Raw genomic sequence first — 19,953 nt, forward strand, 5'->3', positions numbered from 1 at the left:
CTCTCAGGTTAAACTTCCCTCTTTGTAGTACATGTTTCAATTTGGATTTTAAAAAGCTTGAGGCCATCAATTTTCACATCTTTCCCCACTCCCATTTCAGAAATCAGAGACCCAATTTCAGGAAAATACTGGCAAGTTATGTGGAGGCTTAACACGATCTAGAATAAATCCAACTGCCATTAAGGCAATTCCATTAAAATAAAGAACATTTAAACCACCTACAATTATCATGTTTCCTGGCTTCTAATTTAATAGCCATTCATTTAAAGTCAAAGAAAATGAACAGTCATGTTTTTCTTAATTACGCTGCTGATTAGATTCAAAAACTCTTAAATTGGAAACGATAATCATTAAAATATTTTTCTCACGTTTAACTATGTATCCCAGCTTGCCAGGCTCTGCCTTATCATCTCACACACAGTCCCATGGCACCAGAGGGCTAGGCCACTCTACCACTTTTTAAATGGACTAAGCTTCTTTCAGCCCGTCTTGACCACTGGCTATATGCCCATCACACAAACATTATAAACCTACTACTCTAGAGACAGAGGACTATTTGCTTTCTGTGTGCCTAGCCCTGGTCTCTACTGAGCACAGTGAGATCACAACTATGGGGACTGCTGTCCCACCTGGGACTATTTGGACTTAACTTTTCTGATACCAGCTAGGACACTCAACACCAACCAAGGTCATACCATACACACATCCCCTCGGTTCTAACCCTGTGTGTGCATATTTTCCCTCTAAATTTGTCTTACTAAGGTTCCCAATGAAATGAATAAACTATATCTTAGTTGTAGCACTATCAATCAAATAAACAGTAAGAGCTAGATACAGAATAGCAACCAAAATGTAATAAGATAGATATCCCTCCAGCTCCAGTACTGGATCAGGCACACAACACATAATCAATAGATGTGCAGTAAATAGTTACCAGAACCATTCATTATTTTATAGTTACATATAATATTCATGTCTAAAACTACAATAGTGAGTTTTTCCAACATAAAGTATGTACTAAGCATTTGCAAATCAATCATTCTGTTATAATTAGCACTTATCCTAACAGAATGAATATCTACAAACCACTCCAAAGGAGTAGCATAACTCTGAAGCACAACTTTAAACGATGGTAACCCTGTTTTTGTTTTTTTAAAAAAGGTTAAACCATGCAAACCATTTATGATTCTTTTTAATGTCTTGCTATTTTATTTTTTATTCTCATTTTCTTACTATTTTTCTCTTTATTGTCGTTTATGATCCTCTTAATTATCTTGCTATATTATTTTTCTATGCTATACATTATAATTTTTGTCTGTAAGAGAAGTCCTGCTAATGCAGCTCAGTTGACTGCCTTTGAAAAACCTTTTGTCTTTCCCGAGATAACAAAAGTCAAAAGTCAGGTGGTTCTCCTTTAATGCTCACTTCAATTTGTACATGTGCGTGCACACACACACACACACACCCCCCCATATTTTTTGTTTACAGTAACATAAATTTTTGCATATTGTGTATGCTTATGTATGTTTTAAAATAAATGAGATCACACTGAACATTATATTCTGCAACCTGATTCCTACCTGTCCTTTGCCCACCTTATTCAGTTCATCATCAGGTCATGTTACTCAATAAGCACATAAATTTCTTGACATTTCCTTGAAGATTAGTTTCAAAATCACCTTAAAAGGCCAAATTCTTGCAATAGAAACAATCTAGTGAAACTGTGTGCAATAAATACAGCCAAGTAAGCGTGGATTCGAAAACGTGGTAGCCGAGGTGAAAAACAAATGTTATTTTAATGAAATGAATTTGGATTCAGATACTATGTATTAAGAAAGGAAATTAAATATATAAGTGAGTTATCTTTTAAATCAGAACACTTCCTCAAATTGTCTTGTCTCATAACTCAAAGGTAAAGAATTACAAACCATTATAGATCCATTATATTATACATATATATAACATATAAATCCATTGTATTATATATACATAACATACACACATATAATCAACATTGATGTCTTACATCACAGTATATAAAATTAGCCTGAAAGTATAAGTCCGCTTCTTGAGACATAAGCTTGAGTTTCAGACGTACATCATACAAGTTACATGTAGCAAAAAAGTACAAACTAGGGATGTCATTGGTAAGCAGGGCTTTAATTGAATAAATATGTATAGAATACCTGTAGTTAAAACTTTGAACTACTATTTACTAGATATGTCACTTTAGGAATGTTATATAACTTCTTGAATTTGAATTTCCATCTCTGTAAAATACAGAAAACAATCCTCAATTAAGGAATATTTCCTCTGTAAAGGGAAGGTTTAGAATTACAGAGAATCTGCAGCTGGAACTCACTTTTCTTAAAACTCATGGTCTTCAACCCTTCTCCAGCTCAGTGGTTACAGCACACAGTGAAAATGCTTTGAATGCCAATTCTGACTCTGCCAATGGTCAAGTATGAGCTCCATAGCCTAAGTCTCAATGTGCTCACCTGGAAAATGAGGACAATAATATTGCCTACCTTACTCAGCTACTGAAAAGATTTAGTGAAACAATCTGTATCAAGCCTTATGCATAGGTAAGCATTCACTACATTTTACAATATCATATAAATAATATTGTATATATCAATCTCTCCCTTGTAAAAGCCTCTCTTCTTTCAGCATCATGACAGGACATTTTCCTGCTCGTTTTCCTAATGTTTCTTCTCATATGACTTCACCACTTCATCCTCATCCTACACCATGAAATGTGTACTTTTCATAGTTATAGCATCACCTATCTACTAATATTGTTCCACTGACTAGTAAAAAAAAAAAAAAAAAAAAAAAAAAACGTATAAAAACATTTGGTAAAAGGATGAACCCAAATTCCATAACAAAGAAATATTTTATCCTGGAGAAATTTAAGAGTGGGCTTTACCAGGTACAGTCCACTTATTGCATGGAAACACTTTGTATGCTTTTTTCGTTTGTTTGTTTGGCTGGCTTTTTTTTTTTTTTTTTTTTTTTTTTGAGACAGAGTCTCGCTTTGTTGCCCAGGCTAGAGTGAGTGCCGTGGCATCAGCCTAGCTCACAGCAACCTCAAACTCCTGGGCTTAAGCGATCCTACTGCCTCAGCCTCCCAAGTAGCTGGGACTACAGGCATGCACCACCATGCCCAGCTAATTTTTTATATATATATATATATATATATATATATATATACACACACACACACACACATATATATATATATTTTTTTTTAGTTGGCCAGATAATTTCTTTCTATTTTTAGTAGAGACGGGGTCTCACTCTTGCTCAGGCTGGTCTCGAACTCCTGACCTCGAGCGATCCACCCGCCTCGGCCTCCCAGAATGCTAGGATTACAGGCGTGAGCCACCACGCCCGGCCTGGTATGCTTTTCATTTGAGACCACTGCCACCAATGAACCTAGCAAGAAGGTCAACACCTTCCAAAAGTGACCCAGAAAGGGAATGCTTTAACAAGACAAATGATAACTTTCATATTATCCATTTAAATTTTGCTTTTGCTAGACAAAAGCAAAAATGAATTACTGAAGAAATATTTACACCACGTATTAGGAACTATGCTAAAACCTCTGGCATATAAAATTTCATTTGATCTTACTTCCTGTGCAGCAGTCCCCAACGTTTTGGCACAAGAAACCAGTTTCATGAAAGACAATTTTTCCACGGACCAGGGTGGGGAAGTGGGATGTCGCGGCAGGGTGGGGGTCATGGTGCCAACCTCAGGCGGTACCAGGCTGCGGCCTGAGGCCTGGGGACTGAAGCAGCACTGTACATAGAAAGCTCTTCCTACAAGCTGATGATGAAGGTTTAAAACAAAATAAAGTTCAGATGAGGATAATCCATCTGCTTGAAACAACAATGAATTCCAAATTTCTGTATGCCTAACATGACCATGCTGTCTTACTAAGCCTCTGAGAGTGAATGAATCTCAATCTTCATTGAGAAAAGATTAACAACTCTATAATGTTGCAATTTCCTTCTGGGTAATGATGGTGTATTTACAGAAGATTTCAGTTTGTGATTCCTCGCCCTGCAGAGAGGAGGGAAAAAAAGAACAAATAGGGACTACTTTCTATAGAAGATTTTCCTTTAAAAATGAAATGAAAATCATAGTGAATAGACTTAGCTTTTGACAGAGTTTATTTTGATTTAATATGTACAATTAACCTGAGATACTTTTGTGCTAGTCAGTGTGTCCTAGCCATTAAAAAAAAAAATAATAACAAAGTTTTCATTCTGAAGTTGGATAAAGCACCTGAAGTATTATTACGACTCATATGAGTCTGTCTTAGGAGAAAGTAAGCCAGTAAAAGATAAAAGTCAACTTCGCACTTAGTAATCCTTACAGAAGAGGATCAATGATGAATTGATTGGCAGAAGCCAAGGGCCTAATCACAGATCAGAGCAGCAATTGGTGTCAATCTTATCACCCATCTCTACTCCCCTGGCTTTTCTCAGGTGTGAAAACTGCCATGGCCGACAAAGCTCAAACTTCAGTATCTGCTCTGAACAAGGGAGCCCAACTTCCTCAAACTAGGGGATACAGACCCAGGGCTGGGAGCAGGTTCAGTGAGGAATGTTGGTGGGCTACACTTCCCTCTGTGTCTGCCATACTTTTTTTTTTTTTTTAAATGCCTAAGGTTAAGAATGCACAATTAGATAGGATCACAGAATAAGTTTGGAGCACCCTACTTTTCCCTAATTAACCTAAAACTGATTCTGTAACAGGAAAGTTTGCAATCAGACCAACATATGTGCACAATATATAGTCTGATTTATGTTTGATTCTACCTTAATTCTTCATGTACTTTAACTTTAAGAAGAGTAATATCCATTGGACATTATGAATAAGAACTCAACCCATCAGTTGATAACATTAAAATACTAGGAAATATAACTAATTGTATTGATGAGGTGCTAGAGGAGTTGAGATGGCAAGGCCCTTTTTTGTTCTCAGTTTTTAGTTTGGTTTAAGTTTTCTATAAGGAAAAAAGTAAACCATATTTGATCCAATATACGAAGTTATAAAATTCTTTCAGAAACTTTCTTTATATGTTCACTATAATAATTCAATTAAAATGTACCTCTTTGGGGCTAAACTTTATAAAGAATCCCTATTAAAGCAAGTCCTGAATACAAGTTAAATACAAACTAACTATAAATTCAATTTAAGATTTTTAAACTATTTCTAACTTAAAGAAAGGTTAAGGCAATCTACTTTTAATTAAATATATCTATGGCAACTTAATTCCAAATCTTAAGGTTCTGCAACCCAATTTTTCATGATAAGAATATTACTAAAGCTCATCTGCATTGAATGACAATCTTCCATTCCTCTCCGCTCTCTGACTCCATTATCTCTCTCATGGGAATGAATGCTTTGCTCTGACTGATGATGAATAAGATATATAGGACAAATGATGCACTTTTTCATTTAAAAGACTAAAAAGGAAATTCACTTTAGTCTCCTTTCTGCCTAGTTTCATTAAAATCTAAATGCAGCTATTCTAAGAGATTTTTTTCTAGCTCAGTTCAGTTTGACAAAAAACGTCTCATGTATCATTTAAATCAATTACAGATTCTCTGGAAATATACCTCAAAAGTTTCAGTTCAACACTTTTGCTTTAAAAATAAACACATAAAATATCACCAAAATAAAGAAGCAAGAAAAACATGCTCAAAAATAGTATCTGGAAAGAGCATATTGTTTATAATTATTACTAGATTACATTCTGAGTTCTTTTGACTTTAGAAAGTACTTAAGAAAATATCTTCATATAATTACTTTTTAAAATATCTTTACAAAATTATATTTTAATAATTTATTTTTTACCTAAAAAGTCATATGGCAATGGCCACAAATATTTAGAATAACATAAAAATTTCAATTTACGGCCAGGCACGGTGGCTCACGCCTGTAATCCTAGCACTCTGGGAGGCCAAGGCGGGAGGATCGCTCGCGGTCAGGAGTTCAAGACCAGCCTGAGCAAGAATGAGACCCCGTCTCCACTAAAAATAGAAAGAAATGATCTGGACGGCTAAAAATATATATAGAAAAAAATTAGCCAGGCGTGGTGGCTCATGCCTGTAGTCCCAGCTACTCGGGAGGCTGAGGCAGAAGGATTGCTTAAGCCCAGGAGTTTGAGGTTGCTGTGAGCTTGATGCCACGGCACTGTAGCCTGGGCAACAGAGCAAGACTCTGTCTCAAAAAAAAAAAAAAAAAAAAGTTAAAAAAAAATTTCAATTTAACTTTATTAATACATGAACTGAGGTAATTCCTACTGGCTAGGACAAGAGCATCCATTTCCCCTGCTAGATGAGAAAGTTATTGTCTCTCTTTTGCATTGCTGAATTTCGAAGATTTATTTAGCACAATATCTGGCACATAGAAGATATTCAATAAATATTACTACCTCAAGAAAGAAAAGCAGGGAAAGGTGAGGGAGATGTTATTAAATTTAAATTCTAGATCTTTCACGTGCTCTTCTAACATCAAGAACTCTTAATAGATTTTTTTTAAAAGATCCTAAAACACACACACAAACACCACACATGCATATCACCATATACCTACATACAATTATATATGTACGGAATTAGATGCTAATTACATCATTATTTGGGGGTTACTATAGCTTTAACAGAGTAAGTACCTTATTTTAAGATTATATTTTATAACTCCAGCGGAAAAAAAAGAAAAACTTTAATAGTACTTGTCTAGAGTTTAGATATATTGGTGATCATATAAAAATTATTTTATGATATTTTAGAGCCCTCTGATAAATTGCTACAAAGTTTATCGCTTGCTTTATGTGAATTAAGAAATAATGGACCATGTTCTTTTCCCTAAGAACACAGACCCTTTAGTAATCCTGAAACTTTCACTTCTTAACATTAGTTACTAGGCTTACTGAGGATTAAGAAGATCAAACACACACCTAAGGAAAAGGAAGGAAGAAAGAAAGGAAGGGAAGGAGGGCTAAAGGAGGGAAAGAAAGAAAGAGAAAGGAGAAGAGGAAGAAGGGAGGAAGAGAGGGAACAGAGATGAAGGGACAGAGGAACCAGTGCACCAAAAATATTTTCTTCCTCTTTGAATTGAAAGGTACATAATAATGTATACAGATGTAGGTACTTAAATAAAGCAGGGGTCACTTAGAAATTAAAGTCAGAAATGGCTCTGGTGATTTGTATTACCTTAAATCATGTGAAGTGAAACCTGGGTACTATGCTTGTTATTCTCCATTTCCGCATGCTAGGAATCACCTTGAGATCTCAAAGTTTCTTAAAACATGCTCAGGAACCTAGACGCTGTCTTAAATCTGTTTAAGATAGTTGTTGCCTCAGCATCCATTTTGAGGCTTGACATAAATTATTTGAAACCTAGTTGTACCCTGTCATGTTTGGCCTAATTAAAACTTTCCCTCCCTCATGGTTGTCTGTGATATAGCCCACTTGCTCACAGAGAAAAATGCACCAAGAACTGTTAATACACTGCTGCTATAAAAGATACAGCCTCACTTTAGACAGCAGGAGTGGTTGAGGGGGTAGGGGAGAATTCCCTGGCTTCCCCCTGCTCCCATCCTCCAGGCTCCCACCAGTGCCCCCACTAATCCAACTCCACGGAAGCAGAAGCCAAGGGAGCTTGGGAAATGTGGTGCAGAGCAAAGCAGAGAAGGGAGAGTGAAAGCACATTAAGGCAAATAAGGAAATGACCAGCATAACAAACTATCTGAATTTGGTAAGAACATCAAGAACTAAGGCAACACAAGAAGATCAAAAACATATCTTCAGGCCGGGCGCAGTGGCTCACGCCTGTAATCCTAGCACTCTGGGAGGCCGAGGCGGGTGGATTGTTTGAGCTCAGGAGTTCGAGACCAGCCTGAGCAAGAGTGAGACCCTGTCTCTACTAACAAATAGAAAGAAATTATATGGACAACTAAAAATATATATAGAAAAAAATTAGCCAGGCATGGTGGCACATGCCTGTAGTGCCAGCTACTCGGGAGGCTGAGGCAGGAGGATCGCTTGAGCCCAGGAGTTTGAGGTTGCTGTGAGCTAGGCTAACACCACGGCACTCTAGTAGCCCGGGCAACAGAGTGAGACTCTGTCTCAAAAAAAAAAAAAACATATCTTCACACAAAAATGTATACACAAATTGTGATAGTAGTAATATTCATAATAGGCAGAAAGTAGAAACAACCCAAAGTCTATCTACAGAGGAATGAACATACAAAATGTGTTATATCTACACAGTGAAATATTTTTCAGCCAAAAAAGGAATGATGGCAGGCCGGGCAAGGTGGCTCACATCTGTAATCCTAGCACTCTGGGAGGCCGAGGCAGGAGGATTGCCTGAGGCCAGGAGTTACAGACCAGCCTGAGCAATAGTGAAACCCTGTCTCTGCAAAAGGAATGAAGTCCTGTTACCTGCTACAAAATGGATGAACTTTGAAAACATGATGCTAAGTGAAAGAAGCCAGACACAAAAGCTCCCATGTTGTACAATTCCATTTATATGAAATGTTCAGAAAAGGCAAATCCATAGAGATAGAAAATAGATTAGTGGTTGACAGTGGTTAGAGGGAGGGGAGAATTGGGACTAACTCTAACCGGTATAGAGTTGCTTTTGGGGATGATGGAAATATTCTGGAATCAGACAGTGGTAATGGTTGCACAACATAGTAAGTATACAAAAAAACACTAAAGTATACAGTTTAAAATGGTGAATTTTATATTATATGAGTATATCTCAACTTTTAAAATGTTAAAATGAAAAATAAAAAAATAACTTAAATACAAGAACTGAGAGTATATAATAGGCCTTCAAGATATAGGTCAAAACTCACTTATGTCTCCCTGGTTTTGAGGAGACAATGGCATCAATATTGAAGGTCATTCATTCTTGCTGAGAAAATGTGGTATTATTTTCAGCTTCTTAATCTTTAAATAACACATTTGAGGTAATTCTGACACTAATTTATAAGCAAGTCTTAGGCTAAGTCATTTTTTCAAGAAGCCATAACGAGAGGTAGCTCTCTGGCAATCAGAATTCAAATGAATACTTTCACAGTTTCACATGAAGAACTGCTAAGCTAAAAGGAAGCAAAAGTTTTCCCTTTTTTTTTTTTTCCAAGATCTATTCAGGCTTAAAAAGTACCTCTACATTTTTCTAATAAGAAAATAGGTGGTCAGCGATTGAAACCATAAAGAATACAAGCCAGTAATAGAGAAAAGAGGGAAAGCATTTGAGATGAGGAAAGAGCTACAGATTCAAAGCTTGACAATAAACCAGACAAAGCTTCAAAACTAATCAGTGAATTCCAGTTGACCTGCTTGAAACAACTACTTGGATGAGCAAAACAAACAATGCTGTACACCCTTGACAGATTTACCACATTTCTGTAAGCCTCTCCACAATGCAAAAGGATATTCAGATAAGCTATCCACGGCATAAGAAAGAAAATATCAACAAATTAAACTGAGGTTGCCTATCATAAGTGACAGCTTCTTAGAATAATGCAATTGGAACTTAAAATGAATAGTTTCATTGTGATCGAGATATGGAAAATGTTGATATATGTTGTAATCCGTCACACTTGGGGCTAGATGTGACTGTTATAAAATAGAACATCACTTCTCTAAGGAAACATCTAACTCAATGAGAGAATAATATGAATAGTGTACCTCCTTTGTGGAGGTAGATGTTAAGCTTAACAAAGTCAACTTAATGGATAAAATTATCAAAATTTCAAAAGACACCTGCTAAAGAACAACCATAAATAAAATAATTTTACAAACATTAACTACAAGTGAAATAACAAAACTAAAACCTAACAAATAGCACTGTATTATCCATACAGCATAAACTTTAACAGAATATTTATTTAAAAAGCAATATGAGGCTAGAAAATTACTACTTGTGTCACAGTTCAAAATCTACCTTCGAGCATTAAGGTCTCAAACAACAACCTCCTAAAATCCCAGAAGGTAAGGACATTTCCCTAAAAAATAATCCCATCAGGCATTATAACAAAGCTCTCTGATCCAGCACAACTGGGGCCAGAAGTTGGAATATATATTGAAATTATTGGGTAAAACAGGTAATGATAAATACACACACACACACACACACACACACACAGCAGACATTTTGTTTTAACTTAAAAAACAAATATAAACATACATTCACCCATATCCTAATGTAAGACTACAGCCATGTCTTTGAGTTTAAGTTCTTTGATAAGGATTTTTGTATCATCTTTCTTATATGAACATAGAACTCCAATGCAACATTTATAATTCCCAATTCTCTTTGGACTACATAAATGAAAACTAAAAGGTACATGTAAAATAATCTGCATGCAAAATTTGGTTAGATTTATATCTTTATTTTTCAGTTCACTTGTACATACTAATTCAAAATATTTTTTGCAACATATCCCTACTGAGATTTTCCCAATACTCAACAATTTTCTTTTCTATCACACTCATAATTCATCAATCAATGTATGTTACAGAATTACAATGAGAAAAATTAGCATTCACAGGATTGGGGGAAAACTGGCTCTCTCTAAGCACACAGTGAGTGTAACTGGTAAAAGCAGAACTATATACCTTACTTTGCTACTACCAGTGCTCAGTATCCTGTGGGAATCAGTCAGTATCATTTACAATGAAACCTGTTAAGCGCAAGTGAATTCTGTACGTCTAGTAACTAGAGATTGGTTAAGTAAATCTCCACTGTTCATTGATTATGTGGAAAGTGAACAACCATCAGGTAAAATAGATAAAAGTAGTGAAAGAACCAACATCAGGTTGGAAAGCCAGATGAAGTACTGAAAACTTTCTACAAAACATTTAGTTGGTGATTACTTATTTTAGGTTCACATACATCAAAGAGGCCGTTTCTCAGTATTACTACTGGTTTGGTTAACAGCTTTGAAGCCTTCTACTTCTGCCTTGTACTTTGCCACCTCCTTGCCAAAATAAACAATGTCAAGAGTCCTCCAGAAACTTGCTTTCTAGAAACATCACAATTTCCAATAAATAAAACTGAAAGGAAGCAACATAACAAAAATGCATTCACAGAGGACCCACAGGGCACTGAAAATGTCTACCTGACAAAAGACTTCTGGAAACTCCACTGTAATACACAAGTCAGTAGAAATTTAAAGAAAACCTTCTTGACAATCTAAGTCTAGAGAACTACCCTACCTAAACAACCCTCTTCTCACAAAGACTGTATCTAGTGTTTTGGGGTTTTTTTTGCCAACTGATCTTAGAATATTTTAGGTACAGGTGCTTAGAATAATCAAATATAAATGAACTTTAAAAGAAATTGCCATCTAGGCAATTTAATATCTAGTATATTAAAAAATCTGGAAAGTTTACACTTTATTTTATAAAGATGTATTTGCCCCTGGAGTCACATATGATGATGCCCAATTTTTCAAAAGTCTCTGTAAAAGAGGAGTCTGCTTCTGTGCCTCATTGACATTAGGTTTGGCCATATTTGTATTTGGTTAATGAAATGGAAGCACATATCACATTTGCAACTTCTAACCTGAAGCTTTTAGAGCCATAAACAGGTTTTCTCCATTGCTCTATCTCGCTCTCACAAGATCAGGATGTCCCACTTTGGGGCTGCTCCATTATCCTGGATTCTGGAAAGAATTTGACAGATGGGGCAGAGCCACAGCTGACAACTGTAGCCAATATGAATGAGAAAGAAGCCTTTGTTGTTGTATGCCATTAAAATGTTGGAGTTGTTTGTAACATGCAGCACCATAATGAAAGCTGGCTAATACAGCCACCACCGATTAGCTGCAAGAAGAGAAGGCACAGGAAGTTGGTAACAGAACTACACCTTCTAAGCATAAAGAACTTTTAAACCAATAAATAATAATCACTGATTTTCAGATCAGTGCTTTTTAAACTAGGTGATGGATCAATTATTTTTTATTAAAACTTCAACTCTATTATAGACCAATATTTATATAAAACTAATAAAATGATTTGAAAATCAAAAGGAAAAAAGACTTGAAGATTTAAGCCCTAGTTTTTGTATTATCGTTACTAGATTCAACAGAAATAAAATTACTCTGTCAAATTGCTATTAAAGTTTCTAAATGTTCACCTCCAATTTCTAACAGTACCATTGCAAACTGTTCACAGTTCACGGAACCACACTGGTTCACAGAGCACATTATGAGTAGACTGACTGTTTTAGAACACGCGAGATTAAGCAATATAAAGGTTCTTCTGAACCTGTAAACTTCTTGGCAATTGTATAACTGAAAAAAAAAAAAAAAATTACAGACAAACTTGATCCAGAAAACAGGTAAAATTTTCCTTGGTATCTTTCCCACTCTGCAAAAATATCAGTGCTTCCTTTTTCTATAGGCGTAAAAATCAGGATGGATTTTTTTTTTCTTTTCAGTCTATCAATGATAGACATTTATGTTATTTGAAAAGTGCCTAGCTCCCAGACTTAGTAATTTTAAATGAAATGTTTTCTGTTATAGCAAATAGGAACCCAATTATTTTATATTGACATATGTAGTGTACTGCCTTTCTCTCTTATTATCATCTAGATACTGGAAAGCAGCTAGTTCTCTTCAATTATTTAGTAATCTGCAAAAATATGATTTAGAACCAAAACTCCAAGTATACTTTAAATTGCATCTAATTTTCTAAAGAATGAGTCATTGTTACATTGGAGATGATTCAAAGTTTTAGAAATTTATCTCAAATCCTAAAGTAGTTTCTGGTTTTCCCAGAAATACTTTTTGGTTAGTAAGATTTCAATCCTGACGAATGTCATTATATTTACACTATCCTTCCGGGTTGCTGCAGCAGCTGCTAGCTGCTTAAAAAACTACTTGTTTAAAAATGACTGAAAGAAAAAGAAATGTTTGTTTCATTTTCTCTCAAATAAAAAAAAAATATATGTACCATATTTAAAGTGAAGATGTTTGGCAAGTAATTTTAAAATGTGGATGGCAAAAGCCAGCTCTGCCTCAGTTTCGGCAAAACAGATACATTTTACATTTGCAAGGCTCAAATGCCTTTTGAAATATTGTAAACAGGAAATTTTTTAATTAAAAAAAGACCTTTGCAAATGAGAGCATTTTTTTTCAATCTTCCTAATTAACATTTCTGTAGTACTGAATACGGTATAGAATTTCTCATGTTCACGATCTGGTTAGTACCCAAAGCAACTCAGTTAGGCAGTTAAGACAAATATCTTCACCTTTATCCCCAATAAGCCAAATGAAGAACCGTTGCTTAGAGAGCTGACTGTGTTCTCAAACTCTAAATCCCATCCTTTTTTATTTTACACACCATTTCATGGCAATTTCTTTCTTAAAGTTCATTGATATTTGATTATTCTAAGTACCTGTGCCTAAAATATTCTAAGATCAGTTAGCAAAAAAAAAAAAAAAAACCAAAACACTGGAACAAAACATTACCAGTGATATTATTAAAATGAGTAAGCCCTGAGAAAAACACATGCATAGTACATTTTCTAAGAAAAGGAGAAAAACATGACAGCAATATGCTAAAGCATTTTGATTAAAGGTACATTATTCCATAATAGAGAATTAAAGTCTATATATTCTTTAATTTTTATTTCTTCTGAAAAATTACCACAAATATATGGCTAATCACTTAGATAAAAATTAAGAAAATTTTCTTTTTCAGGTAAATATTAGTAATAGTTAATTTATCCATCAGCAGAAATAAGATTTTTGTTGCTGGTTTTTGAAGGTCTCTTTTATAATATCTTTAGGGGTTGGGAGAAGAGGTGGGTACAAAAATAATGTTTTAAATTATATGTACATTTTCATGATAAAAATATAAGTAAAATTATGTTACTTTTTAAATCCCTATCAATAAATAAGGAATCAATTATTTAATTAGGTGATATTTCAAGTATATAGTTAGAAGTTAAGCTTACTATTATATTAGATGACAAAGGAGTAGAATTCTTTAAAAATGATCAGTGTTATGGTTAGAGATTAATTCTATAGCATCGTTATTTCTTTTTATCTGCTACCAGCAGAGACCAATCTATAGAATCTCTTAAGTTTATTGCTCTCTCAACTCATCACTTGATAAATATGAGGTCATAAGCATATACTTAAATGAAACATTTTAATATCACCAGCAAAACCAACTAGAACATTTTAATTAATTTGAATTTTCAAATTAAAAAATCTATGGTAGTGTTTGAGCTAATTAACATGCATTTTCTTTTCCTTTCAATTTAGTACAAGTTTAGACATTAGAAGATGTACAATAAAATTTTCTAACCCAATTGATCCTGAGGAAAAACTCAACATGTAACTTTTTCTTGCTTAACTATTCTTAGGGGAAAAAAAAAATGGATTTTATGTAAATAAGGGCGAAACAAAATACAGAATCCCTTAATTGTGGTTGTTTTTTTTTTTTTTTTTTTTTTTTTGACAGAGTCTCGCTCTGTTGCCCAGGCTAGAGTGAGTGCCGTGGCGTCAGCCTAGCTCACAGCAACCTCAAACTCCTGGGCTTAAGCAATCCTCCTGCCTCAGCCTCCCGAGTAGCTGGGACTACAGGCATGTGCCACCATGCCCGGCTAATTTTTTCTATATATATTTTAGCTGTCCATATAATTTCTTTCTATTTTTAGTAGAGATGGGGTCTCGCTCTTGCTCAGGCTGGTCTCAAACTCCTGAGCTCAAACGATCCGCCCACCTCGGCCTCCCAGAGTGCTAGGATTACAGGCGTGAGCCACCGCGCCCGGCCCCTTAATTGTGTTTTTTTAAAGAGGGCATGGTTAGTTCAGTTATTTAAAGGTATATTTTCAACTAAGTGGTCATTATTATCAAAATTCCATGTTTTCTAGAGTCATATTGACTTACACCCACGTGTATATTTTTTTCCACAGAAACCTTCTTTTAAATGCATCATTGGCCCAAAATTTGGGTTCCACTCTCACCTACTGGAAAACTTTTAATTATGTTTAGAAAAACCTGAGTATGTGTACCTACTTTTAAACTGAAAATTTTATTAAATCTAAATATAGATCAAGTACAGTCAGCCCTCAGAAACCATGAGTTCCACACCCATGGATTCAGCCAACTCAGACGAAAAATATTCAGAGAAAAAAATGGATGGTTGTATCTATAGGGACATATACAGACTTTTTTCCCTTGCCATTATTCCCTAAACAATACAGTATAAGAATTGTTTACATCCCACATTTACATTGTATTAGTTATTATTAGTAATCTAGAGATAATATAAAGTATATGGGAGGATGTGCAGTTATATGCAAATACTACACCATTTTCTGTAAGAGAAACGAGCATCCTGGGATTTTGGTATCTGCAGGAGATCCTGCAACCAATCCCCCATGGATACTGAAGGATGACAACATTTCCAATGAAAATTTCCCATCTGAATTAAGACTTGATATAACCAGATGTAGTACAAAAGAAGAATGGAAGTATTTCATTAATAAATTTTATATTTATTACATATTAAAATATTTTTTAATATATTGGGTAAATAAAATTTATTATAATTCATTAAATTGTTCTTTCCTCTGTTCAAGATTGTTACTAAAAATTTTGAATTACATAACTGGTTTGCATTTTATTTCTATTACACAGAGGTGCCTCAGACAATATATATAAAATCAACACTTTTGAGTCCCTTGAATTATAATTTACATGCAATAAAATTCACTCTTTTATGTTTACAGTTCTATAAATTTTAATGAATACATGCAGTCAGGTAATCAGCATATAAAACATTTTTGTCACCCCAAAAAGTTCCCTCATGTCCCTTTGTAATCAACTTTCACCTACCATCTCCAATCCCTGACAACACTGATCTGTTTCCTGTCCCTACAGTTTTGCCACTTCTAGACGGGCGTAAGAATGGAATAATATGGTATGTAGACTTTTGAGTCTGTTAAAATCAAATTTAAAATACTATGCTTCTCTATGGTATTAAAGGATTATGATAATTTTGATATTTCTTTTCCTTGTATCAAGAACATTTTACCAAGGCCTATTTTTTTCCACTTTCAAAACTGAGCTTTCTTCCTTGTCACCCTTATAGTAATTTATTTACCCTTCTAGAATAAAACTTAGCAGATGGTATTACAGTTATTTACATTATAGTCCTTCCTCCCACTAGACTGTAAGCTAGAAGGCTGACTTCTTGAACCATTATGCTTTATATAGCAGCGATGCTGTCTAGTGGAGTCAGCAAGGCAGATGACAATGCTGAGAAGACACTTCCCATTGTGTTATAAAACAAGGTAAAGAGGAAAACAAAGAAGTGAATGATGGATTTTGTTATATTCTCTGGATTAGACGTCTACTTATATTGAAGACTCCAAAAAGAATATAAGGCTATAAAGAATCCAAGAACTATGATGCCTTCTAGCCAGGTACAAATGCTAGCAAAACTTCAACTATGCCCATATTTTTACCGAGACTGCTATTGATTTTGTCAGAGCTTTGCTAACAAACTTGAGTAAACCTGAAGTAGTCTTCCTAATACTATTTTTCTCATAACTCTGTTATTTCTGGTACATGATTTTATAGAACTTAGTTTTTCAGGAATACATATATCACATTGTAACAGAAACAGCTGGACCTCTGGAAGGTAAGGACTTAATAAATTCTAAGACTTTATCTGAAAAATCTAATATTTATTTGTAATCATTAATCTTCATATAGTTAAATACATGAAATATAAGAAATCTATGTTTTAAATAGAGAAATCAAATAGTACTCCTGACTTCAAAGTTTCAAAATACTTACTAAAGTCTCCAGTAAGAAAAACGCCTTCTGCTCCTGGGGCCCATTCTTTGCAGTATAAACCACCATCAGCACATCCGTGGACGCCAAATGATTCATAGCCTCTGGAAAACTTGTCGATACCACCTTCATTCTCTCCAATGTTGCTCAAAATCTGGCAAAACTGTTTATATCTTTGAAAAAGTGCAAAAGGAAATAAGTTAGAAAATCAGTCATCTAGAAAAGCTCCTGTAATTAAGTAGCTGCTTTAGTCTTAGGGGAAAAAAAGATTATCATTAAAGAGAAATAATATGAATACTTACATTTATTGGTAGAGGTTACCTGGCAGCATAAAATCATTATAATCTCAAATAAACCCAAAAAAGCCAACTAACATTTTTTATAATTTCAAGCATTTTTGGTAAGAGAGAGGACATAGTATGGTTATGCTCCTAGTCCATGAATTTTTGTTAAAGCAGCATCACAGCAACTTCTATGTCAAGATAGTATAATGAAGCAGAATCTCTACATCTTTCTCCTCTGACTCCTAAGAAAATGAAAGTAAAATAGTGAAAATCCAGCAGGAAAAATAAAATTACCCTACAGCAGGATTTAGCAAACTTTTCCTGTGAAAGGGCAGATGGCAAATACTTCAGGCTTTATCAGCCATATGGTCTCTGTCACAGCTACTCAACTGTGTCTCTGAAACATGAAAGGGGCCACAGACAATATGTTAATGAGTGGGTGTGGCTGTATTCCAATAACACTTTATTTACAGAAACAAGTGGTAGGACAGATTTGGCCTAGTCCTTCCCTAAAGCAACTAAGCATGGCAAGAACATAGATCGTGTCAAACTACAAAAGCCAGTGGCCAGGAGAACAAACCTAAGATTCCCAAGCAGGAACAAGAATAGCACATGCCTGCCCCTGACATTCTCCCAGTTCCCCTGGATTCTGTACCGGTACACCAAAAAATAGTACCTATTTTCATTAATACCCCCTATATCTGGGGAGATGCAAACTAGCAAGAAATTGGTAAAACTGAAGAAGTAAACCGTGTGGCAGGTGCTCTGTGTCAGAATCAAAGTTTCCAGAACTACACAATGAATTGAGTAATGCCAACAAGCTTCCCCGCACCTCCACCCCATATCCTGAAGGGTGAGCAAGAAATTCCCAGAAAGATGCCATGAATCCAGGTAAAGGATATACAGGGAATATACAAAATTTGAAAGGCTGACTAATGATGAACACCCCAATTTAGCTAGAAAGAAAATGAACCTTTTAACAAATGTTTTACTTTATACAGCAACTTAATCAAGTGAACTCAAAAAAACAAGAGCTGACAAAACAGAATGAGAAGTAAAAGGAGACTGTAGACCTAAAGAAACAGAAGAACAAAATATATCACTAGAAAATAATGAATAAATTAGAATAATTAAGGAAAAAATGTACATATAGTAAAAATAGCAAATTATTAAATGAAGAAATAATTAAACAGAAAAGAAAAAACAAAGAAATTGAATATATTAAGAGAAACTAAGAGATACTCAAAACACACAAAAACTGATCCAAACATAGCTGTTGACTCTAAAAAATAAAACTAAATAAAATGGATATAAAAGATATAAAACTGGAAATTCTTCCTAATATAAAGGAATAAATCTGCATATTAAAAAGAGCATACTATATTTCAAGGAAACTTTGGGAAACAAACACACACCCAACATATCCCAGTTTAAGCAAATGAAGTTCTAAAGATAAATAATGGTATAGACAACCTGCTAGAAAAAGGCAACATTATATTAAAGGCCAAATAATAAATCCAAGCACACACAATTCTAAGAAGGAAAGTAATAATCTAAGAATATTGTGATACAAGTTCCTACTCAAATCTAAGGAATTTTTAAAATATTTTCTAATGAAAAAATGATTTTAAGTTGTGACACTAATGAACTATTCCTGAAGAAAAAGTAACTACTTTCCATAAAATAATTGGCAATTGAAACATTAAAAATAAATACAGGAGTGGACAGTTGTTACAGAAGTGTAGATAAGCACTAACTCTTTAAATATAGAACCATCATTAGACAATTGTGGAAATGTGTGAATGTGATCACAGAAAAATGATCTCAAATGACAAAGTAAAAATATCAGTATTAAAAAAAAACAAGAGATGAGAGAAAGATGGAATTTTATAGCAGAGAATCAATCACACAACATGACCAAAATTTAAGGCAATCATCACTATATTTTTTTAATTTCCTTATTAATCTTAAATGTACACTTAGTAAATAATACCTATTAAGGTAAAGAAAGTTGCATATGAATTTCAATAATTTTCTTTCATTTCACTTCGGTTTCATTGCTTAAAATAAATTAAAATTAAATTTAATGCATATGTATTTTATTATTTGTTTCTATCAAGCTCTTTATCCTTATACCTATAGGTAAGCATATAAAAATATGGAGAATGATATTTCCTTAATATTAATATCAGTGAAGATTTTTTTTGGTGAGGTTTCTTTTTACTTTCGCCCTTGCATTGTTCTAATTGTGTATAACAAATAAGCATCATTTTTAAAAAAATAAAGTATAGTTTTCCTAAAACTATGCAATTTTTTATATTATTTAAACAGCAACATACTCCTATACAATATTCATAGGAATTTTACGGAGTATGTAAAACTGTTTATAAAATTTAGGAAACTGAAACCATTTGAAATTAATCTATGGAACAAAAATGAGTTTCTGAAATTCGTAAGCATATATAGAAATTAAATACATGATGAAAGGATACTTCAAATCAGTAAGAAAAGTATGGCTTATTCAATAAAATATTAAAATCTATAAACTTGTCATTACAAAAGTGGATCTCTAAAATCAAAATAACCTCCAGAGAGTTCAGAGTGCTAAACATTAACTTTTTAGAAGTAAATAAGTCCAAGAGTTCATAGAAAAAGAAATACGATGGCCAATAACCATTAGAAAAGATGCTTAAACTTACACATACATAACCAGAGAAGTACAAACCTAAACTTCAAAATTCAATTTTCCACCTAAAAGACCAGTAAACATAAGATAGTCTGTGCAGATGGGATGCAGTTCTGCGGTTCAGGGGCGGG

At 34.2% G+C, this 19,953-nt stretch overlaps 1 protein-coding gene across 1 annotated transcript in view; it reads right to left on the reverse strand.

Moving 5' to 3' along the window:
* GBE1 (1,4-alpha-glucan branching enzyme 1) overlaps positions 1–19,953 on the reverse strand; it is a 264,715-nt gene that overhangs the window by 199,657 nt on the left and 45,105 nt on the right. Inside the window, exon 2 of the mRNA XM_069475045.1 lies at positions 16,856–17,025. Coding sequence (XP_069331146.1) covers positions 16,856–17,025 — 170 coding nt within the window. The remainder of the gene's footprint in view (positions 1–16,855; positions 17,026–19,953) is intronic.

Source organism: Eulemur rufifrons, chromosome 7 (assembly GCF_041146395.1).
Source record: "Eulemur rufifrons isolate Redbay chromosome 7, OSU_ERuf_1, whole genome shotgun sequence".
Lineage (NCBI taxonomy): Eukaryota > Metazoa > Chordata > Mammalia > Primates > Lemuridae > Eulemur > Eulemur rufifrons.